This window comes from Pelophylax lessonae, assembly GCF_965119305.1.
Source record: "Pelophylax lessonae genome assembly, chromosome: 7".
Lineage (NCBI taxonomy): Eukaryota > Metazoa > Chordata > Amphibia > Anura > Ranidae > Pelophylax > Pelophylax lessonae.
The window spans coordinates 283,089,631-283,112,028 of record NC_138774.1 but is presented as its reverse complement, the minus strand read 5'-3'; the positions used below and the strand labels follow the sequence as shown (position 1 = coordinate 283,112,028).

The window sequence follows — 22,398 nt, the reverse complement described above, 5'->3', positions numbered from 1 at the left end:
GGAAATGTAGTGCCAAGGTCCCCCATCACTGCTATAGACTATATACTGTGCACCAAGGAAAGCCCCAATGTGAACACCCCATGCAGTGACTGAGCAAAGCATGTATGAACTCCGCAGTGATAGGAAACTAAAAGTGCTCATTGGTTCACCTGGCCCTCCGCAGCCAGAGACTGCCTACGTCTATCCAGCTGGAAAAAAAGAGAGTTAAATACACAAGTTATGGTGAAAACATTCCAAAAACCATCACTTATTCTTCTTCAAAACACTATAAATCCTCTAAAAATTGGGTATTCAACAAACAACAACAAACATATACAAACATAAAACATAACAAACATATATAGCAGAAAACAAATTGGCCAAAAATGTTACAAAATTTCAATTTTTACATTTTTTTTTTGGCAATTTTATATAAAAAAAAAAATGTGAAAAATATTGTTATTTTGCAAAATTTACGCTCTTTTTTTGTTTATAGCGCAAAAAGTAAAAAAAAAAAAAAAAAAAAAAAAAAAAAAAAAAATCGCACAGGTGATCAAATACCACGAAAAGAAAAGCGGTTTGTGGAAAAAAAAAAAGGACGTCAAATTTATTTAGGTATGGCGTCGCACGTCCGCACAATGGTCTGTTAAAGTAATGCAGTGCCGAATCGCAAAATAGGGCCTGGTCATTAAGGGGGAAAATCCTTTCCGGTCTTAAAGTGGTTAAATTATGCCTCGTTTCCACTGAGCGGAACGGTTCGGGTCGGTACAGTTTGGAAGGGTTAGAATGGTCCGGTCTATTCAGGTGAGCGTTTCCACTGCAAGTCGGGCCACCAGGGACCATGCGGGGTTTACACCAAATGAGGGGTTTGTTTTGCTCTTTCATTTGACGTACCATTTCCTATGGCCCTACATCTGAAGCAGGACCAGGAATGGTGCGGTTCGGTTCGGTTGTATGGGCCACTTTCATAATAGAAACAAACACTCAAATTAGCGTACCGTACCGAACCGACCCGAACCGATCCGCTCAGTGGAAACGAGGCACTAGAAGTCCACCTTAACACTAAAATCCCTGCATCTATAGACCTCCACAATCTAACACTAACCTATCTAGCCCTGTAAAGAAGAAATCTCTATACATACCTTTTTTTTTTTTAAGCCGATCCGACCCGATCTTACATGGAGCTGTGTAGGCGGGCGCAGAGGACACAGCCGACAACGGAAGCCCCATAGTAACTCTATGGGTGACATCACTTCTTATTCATATCACAACCGTTGTCAGCTGTGTCCTCTGCAGAGCTTCCGCCGCTGGAGATCGGGTCGGGTCAGCTTCGAAAAATGTATACTGATTTTTTATTTACAGGGCTAGATAGGTTAGCGTTGGATCATGGAGGTCTATAGATGCAGGGATTTTCCTTTTACAGTGGGCTTACACTTTAACCCATAGTTATGGTGCTGGAAGAAGTGCAATTGCTTTGTGTGGCTCTATATCATCACTGTTCACCAAGGACCTATTCCACTGATCATACCGCGTGTGTATTCTGTCCTGCTTACCGTCTCCGTGATCTAAATCCAGATCTATGTACAAAACTCTTTCATATTTCTGTCGCAGTTTCAGGATCCCCAATACTGCATCATTCAGGTAACAAAATCCAGACGCTTCATCTCTAAAAAGGAAGAAGAGAAAATTAAAATCAACTTTTCAATGCTCTAATGACACAATATAAGATATACAGAGACTCCTGTGATGTCTGTCTATTGGATTCTGTGATAGGACTAAAATCCACTTTGTATGGTCACTAAATTGGTGGGACAGTAAAAGAGGGGTACTACAGAGCAAAGGAATGACACTGCCTAGCTGTACACATTGTGCTGGAGGCTACATGCTCCACACTGCCCCCTCCTGGACGCTACATGCGCCACACTGCTTCCCCCTGGACGCTACATGCGCCACACTGCCCCCCCGGACGCTACATGCGCCACACTGCCCCCCCGGACGCTACATGCGCCACACTGCCCCCCCTGTACGCTACATGCGCCACACTGCCCATGGGTATACAATGTGCTGTACATTCTATTCTCCACACTGCCCATGGGTATACAAGGTGCTGTACATTCTATACTCCCCACTGCCCATGGGTATACAAGGTGCTGTACATTATATACTCCCCACTGCCCATGGGTATACAAGGTGCTGTACATTCTATTCTCCACACTGCCCATGGGTATACAAGGTGCTGTACATTCTATACTCCCCACTGCCCATGGGTATACAAGGTGCTGTACATTTTATACGTCACACTGCCCATGGGTATACAAGGTGCTGTACATTCTATTCTCCACACTGCCCATGGGTATACAAGGTGCTGTACATTCTATTCTCCACACTGCCCATGGGTATACAAGGTGCTGTACATTCTATACTCCCCACTGCCCATGGGTATACGTGCTGTACATTATATACTCCACACTGCCCATGGGTATACAAGGTGCTGTACATTATATACTCCCCACTGCCCATGAGTATACAAGGTGCTGTACATTATATACTCCACACTGCCCATGGGTATACAAGGTGCTGTACATTCTATACTCCACACTGCCCATGGGTATACAAGGTGCTGTACATTCTATACTCTCCACTGCCCATGGGTATACAAGGTGCTGTACATTCTATAATCTCCACTGCCCATGGGTATACAAGGTGCTGTACATTATATACTCCCCACTGCCCATGGGTATACAACGTGCCGTACATTCTATACTCCACACTGCCTATGGGTATACAAGGTGCTGTACATTCTATTCTCCACATTGCCCATGGGTATACAAGGTGCTGTACATTCTATTCTCCACATTGCCCATGGGTATACAAGGTGCTGTACATTCTATACTCCACACTGCCCATGGGTATACAAGGTGCTGTACACTCTATACTCCCCACTGCCCATGGGTATACAAGGTGCTGTACATTCTATTCTCCACACTGCCCATGGGTATACAAGGTGCTGTACATTCTATACTCCCCACTGCCCATGGGTATACAAGGTGCTGTACATTCTATTCTCCACACTGCCCATGGGTATACAATGTGCTGTACATTATATACTCCACACTGCCCATGGGTATACAAGGTGCCATACATTCTATACTCCACAATGCCTATGGGTATACAAGGTGCTGTACATTCTATTCTGCACACTGCCCATGAGTATACAAGGTGCTGTACATTATATACTCCACTGAGTATTTAGAAGAATAACAGTTAAGCATACCAGGTGATCAACACTCCTCTATCCTGTATCTGAAGGGTCTTCTCTGGGTGATTTCCCGCCACTACTGTAGAGATGGGCAGCACAGGCAGCAGGAGAAGTATCCAAGTTTCTCTTTACAAGGGGGCGCTGCATATCAGGTTTTCATTTTAGCCACAGAGGTGTTGTCAGGTTTTTTAAATGTTATGAAAATGAAATGGAGCTGGTTGGAATAGTAAGACCAGTGATCTCCTACCAATAACAGATATAGTCCGGTTGAATTTACCCAAAGATCCCACAATGCCTACTTCTTAGCATGGTGCCACCCTCCTGGCCAGTTTAGGGCAATGCGGGCTTTGCCTTCCATTAGCTGTTCAACTGCAGTTAACGTGGCTCCTCCCACAGCAGCTGCATAATCATAGATACCTTCAGTGATGGGGCAGTCATAACCTGCAAATAATAAAATGTTACCATAGTCAAAATGTAATAATATAGTAAAGGGCTCCATCTATATACAGACACCTTTCATTAAAGCCTAGGTGAAGTCCCACGCCATCTTAGGTCTTTTTAGAACCCCCTAGTGTTACTTTCTGCCATCTCACTGCGGCCCTCTGTTGTGGCAGAGCTGAGTAACAGCCACACCCCCAGGGCACAGTGCCCTCCCACTGCAGCAACCTAATGTGGCAGAGATTACTAACAGCCACACCCCTTAGCACAAGTGCCCTCAACACTGCAGCAACCTAATGTGGCAGAAATTATTAACAGCCACACCCCTCAGCACAAGTGCCCTCCCACTGCAGCACTCTGTTCTGGCAGAGCTAAGTAACAGGTAAACCCCTCAGCACAAATGCCCTTCCAGTGCAGCACTCTGTTCTGACAGAGCAGACTAACAGCCACACCCCCAGGGCACAAGTGTCCACCCACTACAGCACTATGTTCTGGCAATGCTGACTAACAGCCACACTCTACAGCAGCGAAAATGCCCCCTACTGCAGAACTCTGTTCTGGCAGACCTGTGTAGCAGCCACACTCTTCAGCACAAGTGCCCTCCTGCTGCAGCACTCTGTTCTGGCAGAGCTGAGTAACAGCCACACCCCTCAGCACAAGTATCCACTCTTGTAGCACTTTGTTCTGGCAGAGTTGCGTAAGCCACACCCCCAGGGCACAAATCCCCCACTGCAACACTCTGTTCTGGCAGAGCTGAGTAACAGCCACACCCCCATGGCACAAGGGTCCTCACACAGACTAGTATTGCAAAGTAAGAGTGGGGGTGTGTCCAGGTTTTAGTGAAAGAGTGCACCTGGTTTAACTATGGTGTCAAAGGCAGAAAAAAGAACCACCACAATTCACTAGGGGGTCAGAGATTTTAATGACTCATTATCAGCTGAGCACCAGCATCAGCTGTTCCTAGAGTGATTTCAGCACACTCTGCTCCCCCCATCCAGTTGTTCTGCTCTGTATTTACAACAGATATTAGAACACTGGAGGGCTTATAAGTCACTGCTGGGAGGGGGGGCAGGGTGAACTGCTGAGTTACTGCTGAGGGAGGGGACAGGGTGAGCTGAGCTGCAAAGTCATTGATGAGAGTGGGGGGGAACAGCTGAACTGCAGAGTCACTGTTGGGAGGGGGAGGTGGGTAAACTGGTGAGTCACTGCTGGGGGAAAGGGTGAGCTGAGCTGAAAAGTCAATCATGGGAGGGGGAACCGCTGGGTCGCTGCTGAGGAAGGCAGGGTGACCTGAGCTGCTGAGTTTCTGATGGGAGAAGGGAACAGGGTGAGCTAAGCTGCAAAGTCATTAATGGGAGTAGGGAACCGATAAACCACAGAGTCACATCTGGGAGGGGGAACATGGTTAAAGAGGTTGCTGCTGGGGAGGGGAGGGTCAGGGTGAGCTGAGCTGAAAAGTAGATCATGGGTGAGGGGAGCCACTGGGTCACTGCTGAGTTTGCGTTGGGAGAAGGGAACAGGGTGAGCTGAGAAGTCATTAATGGGAGTAGGAAACTGTTAAGCTGCAGAGCAACTGATGGGAGGGGGCGCATGATTAAAAGGGTTGCTGAGTCACTGCTGGGGGAGGGGGGAGCAAAGTGAGCTGAGCTGAAAAGTCATGGGAGGGGGGAGCCGCTGGGTTACTGCAGAGGAAGGGAGGGTGACCTGAGCGGCTGAGTTTGTGTTGGGAGAAGGGAACAGGGTGAGCTGGGAAGTCATTCATGGGAGTAGTAAACTGTTAAGCTGCAAAGTAACTGCTGGGAGGGGGAGCATGATTAAAAGGGTTGCTAAATAACTGCTGGGGAGGGGGTAAAGTGAGTTGAGCTGAGGGTTGGGTCAGGGTGAGCTGAGCTGAAAAGTCAATCATGGGAGGGGGGAGCCGCTGGATTACTGCTGAGGAAGGCAGAGTGACCTGATCTGCTGAGTTTGTGATGGGAAAAGGGAACAGGGTTAGCTGAGCTGTGAAATCATTAATGGGAGGGAGGGAACTGCTAAGCTGAAGAGTCACTGCTGGGAGAGGGGGCATGGTTAACAGAGAAGAAGCTGAGCTTTTGAATCACAGTTGTGGAAGGGAGCAAGAGTAGCTAAGCTGCCGATTCACTGCTGTGAGAAGGAGCAGAGAAAGCTCAGCTACTGCAGAAATAGAGGAACCAATCTGCTGAGCCACTTCTAGAAGGGAAAAGCGGGATGAGCCGAGCTGCTAAACGAATGAAGTAAACAACCTCAGTGCTTGTGCTGTAAATTTTATGATGAATAGCTCCACATTGTCTGCAGCTACAGAGGTCAGTGAGGTCTTCTTATGCATATGTAGACATTTACATGTCCAAAGCCTGGCCAAATGCCAGGCTTTGGATTGCATGCCCTACAATACTTACCAAGGCCATATTCAAGAGTCTCCGGGTCATCGTTATCACCTTCTTCGCTGACCTTGCGAAGGTGCTCCAAATAGGAGTCGGTGTGGAACGTTGCCATTTCCTCCATGGTGGCGACTCGAGGCTTTACAACCCTGTAAGAGCAATAAGAGGATTCCACTAAACAAAAAGTCTGCAAAGAAAAGAAAATAATTAAAATTTCACCTCCCTAGTACGTGATCCAACACTTTTGGGTCTGGGGCGTGAATGTGCGCCCCCTTCGGCCCGCGCCCGCTGTGATCACACACACAGTGGAAGCCCAGCAGCAGGAACCGCGGACTCGATGTCCGCCAGCATCGTCCATTGTTCAGTACACAGGCAGAACGGCGATCTACCCAATTGGCGTTCTGTCAGCAGGGAAGGCATGGATCCTATGTTCCTGCAAAGCATCGACACAGATCTATGCCTTCCCTTAGTAAAAGCACCTCCCATACTGCGGCAGGGTGGCTGCTCTGCGCCTGATCAGGTTCCTAGTACGTGATCTGACACTTCTAGGTCTGGGGAGCGCATGTGCGACACTTTCAGCCCGCTCCCATCACCCGCAGCCCAGCAGCGGGTACCGCAGACTCGATGTACCTGGCACCCCCCTGATCGTAACCGGCACCCCCCGATCGTTCAGTACACAGGCAAAACGGTGATCTGCCTATGTAAACAGCGCAGATCGGCGTTCTGTCAGCAGGGAAGGCATGGATCCTGTTTTGCTGCAAAGCATGGACACAGATCTATCCCTTCCCTTAGTAAAAGCACCTCCCCCACAGTACACAAACACTGGCTAGGCACACATTGAACTAAGCTCTATTTCATGCTGAATAAGCTCAATTATTAATGTACCCTGAATAGAAAACTATCTTTACATAGATTTTTTACTCCAAAAGCATTAAAATTGATAAAAATAATAAAATAAGATTTAACCACATTAAGACCGTCCGCCGCAGATTTGCTGCGGCAGGCAGCCTCAACCGACGTAGCCTTACGTTGGCCGCACGCGTGGCGCAGGGGGGGCGCGCTCCCGCCCCCACTAGGCAGTGGGGATGCCGATGCACGGGGCCGGCAGCCGCGATTGCCACCGAGCACCAGCGATCGCTCCCAGCTGAGAGAGGACGGTCTGCTGTTGTAAACACACCGACCGTTGATGCTGACCGTTCTTCTCTCTGAAATGATCAAAGAGCGCCTGTGATCCTTCTATATAGGAACACATGTCTCTATGATCATTTCACAAGCCCCTCCCCCCACAGTTAGAAAACACCCCCCTAGGCTCACATTTAACCCTTTAATCGCCCGATGTTAACCCCTTCCCTGCCAGTGTCATTCGTACAATGACAGTGCATATTTTTAGCACCGATTACTGTATCAGTGTCACTGGTCACCCAAAAAAAGTGTCTGATTTGTCCGCCACAATGTCGCAGTCCCACTATAAGATATTACTTAATGTTAATTACTTTAATATCACTATTTAAAAAAAAGTGCGCATGCGCGCGGCGCCGGGACGGTACATGCACTGACCGCGCTCCGCACACCCCGACCACTTCACAGCCTACAACAAGCCTAACGGAGTGGGGGTGGTTGCCCCAAACCACTTGCAATACTGAGAGGAAGTGAGGATGAACCGGAGGGTCACAGGCACGGCATAAAAAAAGCAATGCAGTACAGCCTCCATCAGCAGCGCGCTCGTCTCCTCCCGCCACACAGAAACCTAAGATGGCGGCGACCCACGGCTCGGCAGCCCTCTTCCAGCATCGCCAGTCACAGCCACACCATCTCCCCACAGTGTGGGACTCCACCTGCCTACCGCTTCTCATCCGGAGGAGGTAAGGGATCCCTTCTCCTCCCAATCCCAGGGTGCCAGCTCGCAGTCCCCCCACGGAGAGCCACAGCACTTTTCCCCATACCAGGTCTCATCAGATAGGGAGGTGGAGGGAGCTACTTCTCCAGAATCCTCTTGGGATAGACAGATGGCTGCCATTGCTGAACTAGCCCTGAGCCAGAGTAGCTCCCCCCCCCCCCCCGCCGCACCATATTCCGCACTGGATTCCATACAGATAGCAAGATTTTCGGCTTTACTGCAACAGGTGCTTTCCAAGGCCTGTGCGACCATTACTGCTGATTTAAAGGGTGACTTCCATGAAATAGGAGGGAGGCTGGACTCTATTGAATCTAAAGTAGACGGCACTGTGAAAAGAGTTAACTAAAACCATAAGTTGATAGCATCCCTGCAAGATCAACTAGATCAAGCTCAAGCTAAAATTGAAGATCTAGAGAATAGGTCTCGCAGGTACAATTTCAGGATAAGGGGGCTCCCCAAGTCAATAAGTGATTTGGAACCTGCGATACACACACTTATGACGGATCTTATCCCAGATATCTCACCGCATCACCTGGCATTGGACCGATTCCATCGGGGCCTGGCGGCTCCACGCTCAGATGGCCTGCCCAGGGACATCATTGTGAAGCCCCATTTTTATAGAATTAAGTTATGGCGGCAGCCCGCTTTCGTCATGATGTCACCCTCCTTGGCCAATCCATCCAAATATTTGCGGACATATCCCAAACGACTATACAAAAACGGAGATCCCTAAAACAGTTACTTACTCTCCTGATCAACCGTCAAATCTAGTACAGATGGTCCTATCCGTTCCGGCTATCTTTCACGTTCAAGGGCAGGTACCACTCCTTCACCAGCTTCCATGAAGGAGAGGATGTCCTACTGGGCCTGGGCATACTCTCAAGAGATGGCCCCTCACCTAGATCCCCGCCGGAGTCCCCGGCAGAAGCTGCCAGAATGCTGTCGCCCTTATGGACCCAGCCTACACAGAGAGGCAATATCAAGTCGCGCACCCCACCTGAATCGTCGACCGACTATACTTCTGTTTCTGTTTTCACTTTTTGGGGGGCCCTGAGTTCACGGGAGTTCCGTGACCATGAGTACATCAATCTGGTTGGCAGAAAGTCACACGGCTCTCTTTTAGAGATCCACAGTTCGAGAAGATGTTTGTTTAAATCCAACGGACATGGACTGCGTCTGCATGAAGAGGATAGACGAACAGGATTTCCCCATCTGACCCCCACCGGGGACTCCAGTTTTCTGATTTTGCTAAACGGTTTTCTTTGAGGTTATGTTCTAGAAGACTAAGGGACTGTTCCCCCTATTTTTGGAACCCTTTTTGCTATTTTTTCCCCTAGGCTCGGACTTGCTCCCTGGGGTCGGCTGGGGTGAAGGGACTGTGATGGGGGTTATAGGAATGATGGCCCGGTAATTTCGGGCTCCCGGGGTGGTTCCACCTCGCTCCTAACAGTGAATAGAACCTACAGGTTGGACTGAAGCGGTTCGGGTTGTTTATGCATGCCACTTACTGCGACCTTGCTCACGGCCACGAGTGGTGAGCAACCTCTCAAAAACTTATGGGGTGCTGGACCCCAAAACCAGTCAAGTTTATGTAATTTGCATATGTCAAGGGCGGATCCCTTGCCCTCCCCCACCTCACGAGTGACGGGGGGGGGGGTGGGCTGGGGACTTTGTTGTTTTTCTTTTACTTGTTGTTTCTTCTCTGAGGTGTCTGGGCTCATCCTATTCCATCAACGTGGTCCACATGTCTATGAGACCAGGGGGGGCGACAGGGGATGGTCCTTGGCAGATACAGGCGAGTACAACCTACCGAGCCACGATGACACGTCCTTCCGCAAGTAACTTTAAAATCCTTACACATAATGTACAAGGCCTCAATGCTCCTGTTAAGTGACGAGCCTGCAAACGCTGCTTAACGCTGCTTAATCTTAGCTTAACCACCAAAGCCAAAAAATACATTCACTGATCGGGAAACCGTTACTATACACTGGGCGACAAACCACACACTCTACTAGCTCGTAAACTAGCCCCGAGACACCATTCCCCGGGAAACTCCCGAAAATTGAAGCTCCGAACTGGACACAGGTCACAAAATCCCCAATTGATAGTCAATTAATTTTATAATTTTTATACCAAACTTTATTCCCATGGGGCTTGGTCCCGTCTCCTCCTCTCCCTCATAGGGAAGATTAATTTGATCAAAATGAAAATTCTTCCGGTTATACTCTATATTATTCGCCATTCCCCAGTTTGGTTACCGAAGTCCCTGTTTAGGCAACTCGATACGCTTATTACCACATTCCCATGGTCCCCAGGTCCAGCCAGATTTAGCAGGAAGGTGTTATGCAGACCCTGGAAGCAGGGGGGACTAACGTGTCCAAATTTCTATTTGTACTACATGGCAGCCATGCTGGTCCAGGCACATGGATGGTTGGTGGCTTATAAGACCAATGCATCCGTGGTCCTCGAGGCAGCGTTTGCAGGCTCGTACGAAACTTTACAGAATGCTTTATACAGGGGACTGAGGGCCACACATGTGGACGGTGGTCAGGGCCTGGCATGTAATTATCGCAATGCCCAATCACAAGGGGGCAATTTGGTCACCTGATACCCCATTGTGGTTTAACCCTCAGCTTTTCGGAGTTTCGCTCTATCCCGGATCCCGCTTTGTGGGCGGGCAGGGGAGTGAAATCCCTGGCAGACATTTGTGAGGGGGCGACCCTGTCTACATTTGATAGGCTTAAAAATAAATTCCAACTACCTAACTACTCCTTCTTTCGTTATTTACAACTCCAACATGCCTTTACTACCCAGTTTAGATGACCCATTGTAAGTCTTGAGCGAGACAACTTAGAGATTCTGCTACGGGATGACACCCTGGAAAAACCCCTCTCCTCCGCGTACAAGATGCTCCATCCTTCTATCCAGACTGGTCTGGATGGACTGCGTGCGACATGGGATGTGGAGAGAGGGGGTTAGGGATGTGGAGAGAGGGGGGTTAGACAAGGAAGATTGGGAAGAGATCTGGGACAGTCCCTTCGGAGCTCTGATTGCAACCAGAGATAGGCTGATTCAATTTAAGATATTGCACAGAATCTACCTGACCCCTGTACGGCTACACCGTATGTTCCCGGCAGTCCCGGCCTCCTGCTGGAGGTGCCCCAGTGACTCTGCGGGGTTCTCCCATATTTTCTGGGAGTACCCGGTGGTTGGTGGCTTCTGGTGGGAGGCGACAGGTGTCACGCCGATCGCTCCAGGTCCTGCAGCGTCCCCGGAGCACTCGAGGCGTGCTGCGGGTAGCGGCGCTCCGGTCACCTTCCCCGACCGTGAGCACCGCTCCCCCGCATCTCCCTTACTGTCTTCCCGCGCGGCGGGACGTTCCCGTCCGCGCTGCACACTCACCTCCCGCTCTGCCCTCGCTCTAACTTCCTCCCGGCGCGCAGGGTCCCGCTCCCTAGGGCGCGCGCGCGCCGGTGCTCTGAAATTTAAAGGGCCAGTGCACCACTAATTGGTGCCTGGCCCAATCAGCCAAAACATATAAAAACCCACTTCCCCTTCCTGTCCTTGCCGGATCTTGTTGCCTTTTGTGCCTTGAGAAAGCTTTTGGTGTATCTTCCCTGCCTGTGTATCAGACCTTCTGCTGTTGCCCCTGACTACGAACCTTGCCGCCTGCCTTGACCTTTTGCTCCGTCTGACCTTGCCTTTGCCTTGTCCTTCTGTACCGCGCCTGAATCAGCTGTCTTTGAGGTTGAGCCGTTACCGGAGGATACGACCTGGTTGCTACCGCCGCAGCAAGTCCATCCCGCCTTGCGGCGGGCTCTGGTGAAAACCGGTAGTAACTTAGAACCGGTCCCCTGGTACGGTCCACGCCAATCCCTCACTGACACAGAGGATCCACCTCCAGTGCAGTCACCTGCCGCTAGTCCGGACCCTGACAACAGGCTTTGTGTCTACTCGTTAGGAGAGCGGTTCCGCTGACGGTCACCGTCTGCCTCCTGGGTTTGGTGGGAGTCATACAGGCTCCCAGGGCGGTACGTACTCTGGTGGGCATTCTATTGTTTTACGCCCAGAAGGCAATAGTACTGAAGTGGAAATCAGCACTCCCTCCCACGTTGGGTTTCTGAAAGGGACTGGTGAACGCTGTGATGCCTTTATATAAAACAGCATGCATGTCCAGAGGGTGTCCTGGAAATTTTGAAAAAGTGTGGCAATCATGGGTGAACTCCTCTCTAACAACCGATACACAGGATTATCCCCTGGCTCTTGAGGTGGGTGGAGGGCTCTGCATGAGGTGATGACCCCTTTGTGTCTGATGGGAGGGAATATTGTGGTGACCTGTGGGTCCTGGGTGGTGGGAGACGGGGTTTAATGTTCTGATCACTTATGTAATGCATCTTTCTTTCTCCTGACTTTAAGTGAGGGTGCAACTTTCAGGGCTCTCGACCCTCCTTTTTTGGGCCAAGATTGCTTTGATGTCTATGTGTGTTTAGTAGTGTGTAGAGGTTTCATTTGTTTTGCGCCGTGGTATGCCCCGTATGGCGTTCTGTTTGTGTCTTTTCGTTCAAAATTTTCAATAAACAGAATTAAAAAAAAAAAAAAAAAATTATTCCCAGCCACAACCGATCCAACAGTCTTTATTTGCGGATTTTCTCTGCGACATCCCCCTCCCTCAACTCTCATCCTCACACGCGGACGTCATGTATAGAGAGTTCTCGGAACCCGAGACACTGTCTGCTATCAAAAACCTCAATTCAGCTAAAGCGCCGGGTCCCGACGGATTCTCTGGCCACTACTATAAAAAAATTCAGCGAGACCCTCACCACTCACCTCTGCTCCTATTTTAATTCAATGCTTTCATAGACGTCATACCTAAACCGGGCAAGGATCATGGCGAATGCCTAAATTATCGTCCGACCTCCCTTATAAATGTCGATCTAAAAATGACAAAAATATTGGCGACCAGACTGAACTCATTTTTAGCACACTATATCCATCCTGACCAAACGGGCTTTGTCCAGTGTAGACAAGCACCTGACCAAACTAGACGCCCGATTAATATTATTTCTGCCCTTAAATCTGATTGGGATGGGACAGAGGAAGGGCATGTTACTGTCTCTAGACCAACACAAGGCGTTCGATTCCCTATCCTGGGAATATCTGCTACAGACTTTGGGGAAATTTGGCTTTGGACAAAAATTTTCACACCATCATCAAAACCTTATATAGCGACCCTATTGCGAGACTGTCTATTAAAGGCTATGGATCGGACTACCTCAATATACGAAGGGGAACGCGTCAGGGGTGCCCCCTGTCCCCGCTCCTATTCATCCTGGATTTATAGCCGTTGCCCATTAAGATACGCCATAACCCGAATATTCAGGGCATCCCATGTGGGGGTATAGAGCAGAGGTGAGGGACTTGAGTCACATGACTTGACTTAAGTCACCAGTTTGAGGACTTGAGACTTGCTTAACTAAAAATGAATAAAAGACTCGGCTTGACTTTGACTTGGTATTCATAACTTGGGACTTGACTTTGACTTGAGACATATGACTCGAAATGACTTTACTTTTTTAAGTTATTAAATATTTGCATTTTCTCAAGATGTGTTAAAGCAAAATTAATGTGCCTGTTATGTTTCTGACACCACAGTCACTTAAAACACCTCAGTGTGTTCTGATTTTTAGGACACTGGCTGTTTAACCACTTTAAGACCGGAGGATTTTCCTGCTTAATGACCATGCCACTTTTTTTCAACTTGGCACTGCGCAAATTTCACTGACAAATGCGGGGTCATGCAATGCTGTACCCAAACGAAATTTACGTCTTTTTTTTTTGCGATATTAATAAAAAAAAGAGCGAAAAAATTCTCAATGAGCGTATTTTTAACCACTTTAAGACCAGAAGATTTTACCCCATTCCTGACCAGGCCATATTTTGCAATTCTGCACTGCGTTATTTAACGGACAATTTCGCAGTCGTGTAACGCTGTACCCAAATGAAATTTACGTCCTTTTTTTCCCCACAAATAGAGCTTTCTTTTGGTGATATTTGATCACCTGTGCGATTTTTAATTTTTGAAAAAAAGAGCGACAATTTTGAATAAAAAAAAAATATATATTTTTCACATTCTGCTATATAACATTCCCCCAAAAAAAGGAAAAAATTACAAATCAAAATTTAACATTTTAGGCCAATTTGTTTTCTGCTACATATTTTTGGTAAAAAAAAAAAAAATTGCAATAAGCGTATTTTGATTGATTTGCGCAAAAGTTACTAACTACGGAAAAGATTTGTCATTTTCATTTTTTTTTTTTTACTAGTAAAGGCAGCGATCTGCGATTTTTTTTTTTGCAGGACTGCGACATTGCGGCGGACAGATTAGACCCCTAACTGACATTTTTGACACTTTTGGGGGGACCAGTGACATTACTACAGTAATCAGTGCTATAAATATGCATGGTTACTGTAATAATGACACTGGCAGGAAAGGGGTTAACACTGTTGGTGATCAAGTTGTTAAATGTGTGCCTCATGCTTACAGACGTTGTGGAGGGACGTACAGGGGGTTGTGTGACACAGACACAGATCGCAGGTTCAGCCATGCTGAATCCTGTGATCTGTCCCTGCCTGTCACAGAGAAGATCCGCCCGCTTTGTTTACACAAGTGGGCGGATTTTCTCACCCTTTCCCCGACAATCGGGGAAGAGAGACTGTGATCACAGTCTCTCCTCCCCTGGCCCGACACAGCGGGAGCGAGCCTCCGGTGGCGCGTGTGTGCTGCTGAGACAGCAGGGAATCCAGCGAGGTAGATCTACATCGCTAGACTCAGGGCTGCCACCTTGCTGCAGTAGCAACAACGTGAGCAGTCCTAAAGTGGTTAACAATGGAAATGCTTTAACATATTTTTAGTGACTGTGGTGTTGAAACATGACCGGACGAAGAATTTTGAGCTGTTTGGGCATTCAAAGTGGTTCTTTAATACATCAAAAAAAAAAAAAAAAAGCACTAAGCAGTTTTGTTAATGTTGAAAATAAAACAAAACCTTTCCTGACCACTGATTTTTAACTGATTTAAAAGGTGAAAATTGGGGTAGATCAGTATTTTGACTTGATTTGTGACTTGACCAAAATAAATTACTTGACTTGCTTGACTTCTAGCAGGGACTCGACTTGACTTGCTTGCTTTTCGCCACAGTAACTTGGGACTTGCTTGAGACTTGAAGGTTAAGACTTAAGACTTGCACATGTGTGACTTACTCCCATGTCTGGTATAGAGCATAAGTGTGCTCTCTTTGCAGATGATATCTTAATGTATATCTCGACCCCACTGATATCCATCCCCAATTTACTCAGGGGAAAAAGTTGCGGGAGAACCTCTCGAGATGGGCTGCTAATCCCCCGTCGTGTTTCGGTAGGTTGAATTCAGTTAAAATGAATATATTGCCTAGACTGTTATATCTATTTCGCACCTTACTTATAATGATTAAAATGTCTGATCTAAGGAAGTTTCAAAGGACGGTTATACAAATCATATGGGGCGATAAGAGGCCTAGAGTGAACAGACGCACTCTCTTTGCCCCCAGACTGAGGGGGGGATTGGGGGTCCCGGATTTGGTGAAGTATTATTATGCCGCTCACCAACCTAATCCGCTTTCACTCCCGGTACCCTCACCCAATTTGGATGCAACTGGAATCTGCACATTTACCAAAATGTCCCAATCCATTGTGTATTGTGGTTGCGGGCCAAGGATAGACCAGGGGTTCTCTGTCCCACCCTGTCCCTATCTTTGGGAATATGGGATAGATTGTCGAAAAGGCATGCCTTTAAGTCCCCCCACGCTCCATTGGCGCCCCTCTTGGGCAACCCATTGTTCCCTCCCGGGCCTCTGTTCCTCCGCATTCGAGTGGTTGAGGAATAAAGGTTTTCTCAGGTTGGCGGATCTGTGTGATCACAGGGGATTGCTCACTAGAGCCCAGTTGCGAAAGAAATATTCTCTCCCAGTGAGAGAATACTATCGTTACAGCCACATTTCTCATTATATAACCTCCCTCAAGCGCAAATGTGATATTACCATCTCCACACCAATGGAGTACTTACGCCGCACGTTGGATAAACAAAAAAAAGCTTTATATCCACGATCTATAATATACTGCATGAAGATAACACTAAACTTCCTTATATGATGCGCTGGGAGGAGGATCTGGATGAGGAACTAGACCGCACAGAATGGAACTCTCTAGCCCAGCTTAACTCTAAATCCATACTCAATGCATCTTTACAAAGATCACAGCAAACACTGGTTCACATAGAGCCACCTGTCACTGCCACATCCCTAAATATATATATATGGAAAAATTGGGTATGGGGATGCCAGCACCCTCCATCATGCTCAAAGGCTAGAAGGGAGGTGTGCATGCATAACCCCACAAAGAAATTGGGACTTTGAAGGCAGAGACATACGCGACTACCTGACGCCCTGGCATATTGGATGATTTTCTTTGTATTGGCCTGTGACTGGACTACTGAGGCTCTGATACATATTCCCTGTCCACTTTGTGGGATACTGTACACCTGCTGCTGGCCTCAGTCCGGTCCAGTGCCTACCAATTTGGAGGCATATGGCTCTAGGTCACTATTTGACCTAGGCCAGTTCATCTTGTGTGGCCGTCCCTTACTTCAGGGCCCTTTTCGCTGTCAACGGACACATCTATAATTTTAAATAATTGAACCTCAAAAGAGGTCGTAAATACCACTGGTCCCTGAAGAAGCCAATCATATCAGCGAAACATGTAGGACCCTGTTGACCTTCCTCTCTGTGGTTTTCTGGTTCTTATGTATTTTTTGATTTTGTCTCTTGATGTATTTGCTGCATCAGTGTTTTTAACACTTTGTCATGTGACTGTCAAATAAAAGTTGAGGTTTTATCCTATATTGGTCCATATTCAATATATGTTTCCACCATAAGTCTCTGCCTTCAAAGTCCCAATTTCTTGGTGGGGTTATGCATGCACACCTCCCTTCTAGCCTTTGAGCATGATGGAGGGTGTTGGCATCCCCATACCCAATTTTTTCAATGCATCTTTAATAGAAGCTAACTACAAAGTGTTTTTGCGGTGGTACATGGTCCCAGTCAGGTTGGAGGCGGCGGTTCGGGATGCATCCCCCAACTCAGGGGTGGGGAACCTATGGTTCGGGGGCCGTATGCGTATGTATCAAATGCACTCCGCCTGTGACCAATACAATAAACATCACCTCTTCCTCCAGCGTGGCACTGCTACACTTCTCCTAGCCAGCATTTCCCTCCAGCAGCACACACAGCAGTACCAGCCAGAACCAGCAGTACCAGCCAGAGCCAGCAGTACTCACAGCGATAGCAGCCAGAACTAGCAGTACTCACAGCAGTACCAGCACTACTCACAGCAGTACCAGCCAGAACCAGCAGTAATCACAGCAGAACCAGCAGTACCAGTCAGAGCCAGCAGTACCAGCCAGAACCAGCAGGACCAGCCAGAACCAGCAGTACCAGCCAGAACCAGCAGTAACCACAGCAGTACCAGCCAGAGCCAGCAGTACCCACAGCAGAACCAGCAGTACCAGCCAGAGCCAGCAGTACACACAGCGGTACCAGCCAGAGCCAGCAGTACACACAGCGGTACCAGCCAGAGCCAGCAGTACACACAGCGGTACCAGCCAGAGCCAGCAGTACACACAGCGGTACCAGCCAGAGCCAGCAGTACACACAGCGGTACCAGCGAGAGCCAGCAGTACACACAGCGGTACCAGCGAGAGCCAGCAGTACCGACAACAGTACCAGCCAGAGCCAGCAGTACCCACAGCAGTACCAGCCAAAGCCAGCAGTACCCACAGCAGTACCAGCCAAAGCCAGCAGTACCCACAGCAGAACCAGCCAGAGCCAGCAGTACCCACAGCAGTACCAGCCAGAGCCAGCAGTACCCACAGCAGTACCAGCCAGAGCCAGCAGTACCCACAGCAGAACCAGCCAGAGCCAGCAGTACCCACAGCAGAACCAGCCAGAGCCAGCAGTACCCACAGCAGAACCAGCCAGAGCCAGCAGTACCCACAGCAGAACCAGCCAGAGCCAGCAGTACCCACAGCAGTACCAGCCAGAGCCAGCAGTACCCACAGCAGTACCAGCCAGAGCCAGCAGTACCCACAGCAGTACTAGCCAGAGCCAGCAGTACCCACAGCAGTACCAGCCAGAGCCAGCAGTACCCACAGAAGAACCAGCCAGAGCCAGCAGTACCCACAGCAGAACCAGCCAGAGCCAGCAATACCCACAGCAGAACCAGCCAGAGCCAGCAGTACCCACAGCAGAACCAGCCAGAGCCAGCAGTACCCACAGCAGTAACAGCCAGAGCCAGCAGTACCCACAGCAGTACCAGCCAGAGCCAGCAGTACCAGCCAGAGCCAGCAGTACACACAGCGGTACCAGCCAGAGCCAGCAGTACACACAACAGTACCAGCCAGAGCCAGTAGTATCCACAGCAGTACCAGCCAGAGCCAGCAGTACCCACAGCAGTACCAGCCAGAGCCAGCAGTACCCACAGCAGTACCAGCCAGAGCCAGCAGTACCCACAGCAGAACCAGCCAGAGCCAGCAGTACCCACAGCAGAACCAGCCTGAGCCAGCAGTACCCACAGCAGAACCAGCCTGAGCCAGCAATACCCACAACAGAACCAGCAATACCCACAGCAGTACCAGCCAGAGCCAGCAGTACCCACAGCACAGTACAAGCCAGCAGTACCCACAGCAGTACCAGCCAGCTGTACCCACCAGCAGTACCAGCCAGCTGTACCCACCAGCATTACCAACCAGCAGTTCTTTTCAAAACTTACCACCACACAAAGTCGACTGCGATTACAGACTGACCAACGCAAACCTGGAAAACCAGTTGCGAGTAGCAACATCATCAATACCAGCTAACATCACACACCTCACCATAGAGAAGAAGTTGCAGCCATTACATTAGGGGTGAGTTAATTAAATGTTTGACCAAATATAACAGGGTAATTTTTAAGTTGATAATTTTGTACGGCCCCCGAATGGCCCTTGGCAGAAAAAAGGTTCCCCACCCCTGCCCCAACTGCTTCAGGGGATGCGGACAAGTGGGCACTGTCTTCCACACCTTGTGGACTTGCACGAAAGTCAGACGGTTCTGGATCCACAAATTCAATTTTATATATTCTCTAACACATATTAACCTGGTGAAATCTCCCCAACAGGCACTACTGGGTAAACCAGTTGAGGGGATACCAAAACTCACTAAACGCCTTATATTGGGGTTAAAAAAAAAAAGTGTTGGCGAGTGGCGCTACCACCATGCACAGGTCTAATTGTGCATTAAATACAATTGGTGTATGGCAATGTTCCAGAAAAACCAATGTTTTAAACGTAAACCTGATTGTTACAAGGTGCACTGTGCTGAAAATTGGGTCTTCCCCTTATGCTGTGTTCATGAATCGCTGTGTTTAAAAGATGTTGCATATATCGTGGGAAACAAAAAGTGCACTGTGCAAAGGTATTATAGTGCCAGCATGCTGGATGATAATTCCAGATGCTTAATAATATTACGTAGTGGACAGCTGTTGTGCATATATAAGAAAGCTATAGATACATAAAGTGCTGCGTGCTGAAATAAATAGTGCAAAAATAAAAAAGTGACCGTGCTGTAAAGCTATTTATTGTAATATCTCGGATTTCAGGGGGTGAAAGAATAGTTGAATGTTGAAGTGTCAGCTGATAAAGTGATGAGTACCAGTCTTTTCGTGGGTGTATCACCCTCTGGTCTCGTGCTGGAAGTGCGAGTGCTAGTACCCGTGACCCCACTAGGTAAAGCACTTACCGCACTATCTCCCCTGTTCCAGGTATAAAGCTGTTGGGTGAGACTCAGTTGGTGGATGGATATCCCACTGTTTCACGCTGTCTCCCTTGCTGAAGGTGTAAGGCTGATGGGTGAGACTCGGCTGGTGGGAGAACTCGGACGTTCCCTGATAGTTGTCCCACTGTGGCTATAGAGTCAATATACAAAAGAAGAAACTCCCATGGCGTAGCATGTCTGTACAATAGCATAGACTCACTGTTAGGAAGTTCACAATCCGCTTCTGGGTGTCTGGCCGCCTCGGCGCTTCCGCATTCCGGAACCACTCAACCCGGAAGTGACGAGTGACGCTGTATTCCCGTCCTATGCGTTTCGTCACTACGTCATCGTCTTATAGCCTTTATATTTACGCCCGCCAAAATTGCAATAGCCCACTCATGGCGGACTCCGGTGGTGCCAATTGGGCTGTTGAAGGCCAAGCTGACCTGGATCATGATAAATGAGAGGATGGTGGCGATGCTTAATGACAAAATGCACCTCTTTGAAAAAACTTGGGACCCCCTGGGTACGATATCTAGCTGGTCCCCCTTAAACAGAGGGGGAGCAGGTGTCCACTGGGACCACATGACTTGTGTGTTAACCCTGATTCCGGGGATATGGGCCTGAACACCGACCCCTTTCCACCGCTACTGCTCCCTTTTACTATTCATTTCCTACTGCTCTTTCCCCCTTTTCCATTCTCTCTCGATGCCCCTATACCTCTCCATTCTCCTCTCTTTCTTTTTTTTCCTGTCTTGTCACAAGGATTCTAGTGTCAAGGGACCACGGTTGGTCCAAGGTTGTCATTGACCATGGCCTCTACCTCTGCTATACACTCAGGTAGGTATCATGTGGTATGGCTGCTGGTAGACGCCTCCCCGGTCCATTGTGCAATAATGGGGTTGGGGGGGCCAAGTTCCCTCGGGGCGCCGGGGGGGGGTTGGGGCAGAGGTGGGCACGGACCGGCCAAAGTTGAAAGGGAGGGGATGGGGGGCTATGCTTCCGTTAATGTTTGAGCCAGTGTTCCACTGTTTACACTTTCATACCTACTGTTTTGTGTGTACCGTTTTTATTAGCGTATATACTCAAGTATAAGCCGAGTTTTTCCAGCATGATTTTTCATGCTGAAAAAGCCCCCCTCTGCTTATACTCGAGTCACTGTCTTTTTAAAAATGGCGCCGCCCGACGCCGACGTGTCACCGCGCAATGCGCCGCATGCAGGGAAAAGCCGAACGTGTACGGGTTTTCCCGAGCATCGGCGGCGCATTCGCGGTGACGTATTGGCACCGGGCGGCGCAATTTTTAAATCGAAGGCGCCTCACCGACAGGTAAGTGAGACTCCTCCGCAGCCCCTGCATTTCCTCATGCAGTGCTGCGGGCATGGTACAGGACATTCATACAATGACCTGTGCCATGCCTATACCATCACCTGTGCCATGCCTGTACCATCTCCTGTGCCATGCCTGTACCATGACCTGTGCTATACCTATACAATCTCCTGTGCCATGCCTGTACCATGACCTGTGCTATGCCATGCCTGTACCATGACCTGTGCTATGCCTATACAATCTCCTGTGCCATGCCTGTACCATGACCTGTGCAATGCCATGCCTGTACCATGACCTGTGCTATGCCTATACAATCTCCTGTGCCATGTCTGTATCATGACCTGTGCAATGCCTGTATCATGACCTGTGCCATGACCTTACCATCACCTGTGCCATGACCTTACCATCACCTGTGCCATCTTCTGTACCATGCCCGCAGCCCCTGTTTTGTGTCTCGTGGTGGTCCAGTTGGGTCCGGTAGCTGCTGCATTTCCCACCCTAGACTTATACTCGAGTATATACGGTACTTTATTTCATGGCCGTAACCTGACTGTATTTTTTGCACTGTTGTCACCTTTTCTTGAAACAGGGTTCATACACATTTTTACCAATAAAATTCCATGACTTTTCCATGACTTCACGTAAATATTCATGAAATCTCTATGTATACATGTTAAATAAGAAGAAAATCCATGTCACACCCAGCATATTTTTACTAAAATAAATGACAATCTTTGTAGTGTACATGGGGAAAAAGCTTCAGTTTAGGCAGTCATGATGGAGATGCTCCCGGACTGGTATGGATGGCACAGTCAGATGCACAAAATGCAGCGCTTACTCTTTAGGCCCCAGCCACAGTCATGATGGAGGTGCAGGTGGACTGGTATGGATGGCACAGATGCACAAATGTGGCACTTACTCTTGTCTATACTCAGGGGTCAAGTCCTGGGAAAAAAAGTGTGGGGCTGTGGACATGATACAGGAGGTGGTCAAAGGCTGAGGACATGATACAAGAGATGGTCAGAGAGTGCGGACATGATACAAAAGATGGTCAGAGAGTGCGGACATGATACAAGAGATGGTCAGAGAGTGCGGACATGATACAAGAGATGGTCAGAGAGTGCGGACATGATACAAGAGATGGTCAGAGAGTGCGGACATGATACAAGAGATGGTCAGAGAGTGCGGACATGATACAAGAGATGGTCAGAGAGTGCGGA

At 48.6% G+C, this 22,398-nt stretch overlaps 1 protein-coding gene across 1 annotated transcript in view; it reads right to left on the bottom strand.

The window, feature by feature from the left end:
* The window catches only part of HDAC8 (histone deacetylase 8), a gene marked incomplete at its 3' end in the record, with an annotated part of 42,535 nt that overhangs the window by 15,510 nt on the left and 4,627 nt on the right, over positions 1-22,398 (bottom strand). Inside the window, exons 3-5 of the mRNA XM_082264245.1 lie at positions 6,091-6,221; positions 3,538-3,679; positions 1,483-1,645 (exon numbers count right to left, since the gene is read on the bottom strand). Coding sequence (XP_082120371.1) covers positions 1,483-1,645; positions 3,538-3,679; positions 6,091-6,221 — 436 coding nt within the window. The remainder of the gene's footprint in view (positions 1-1,482; positions 1,646-3,537; positions 3,680-6,090; positions 6,222-22,398) is intronic.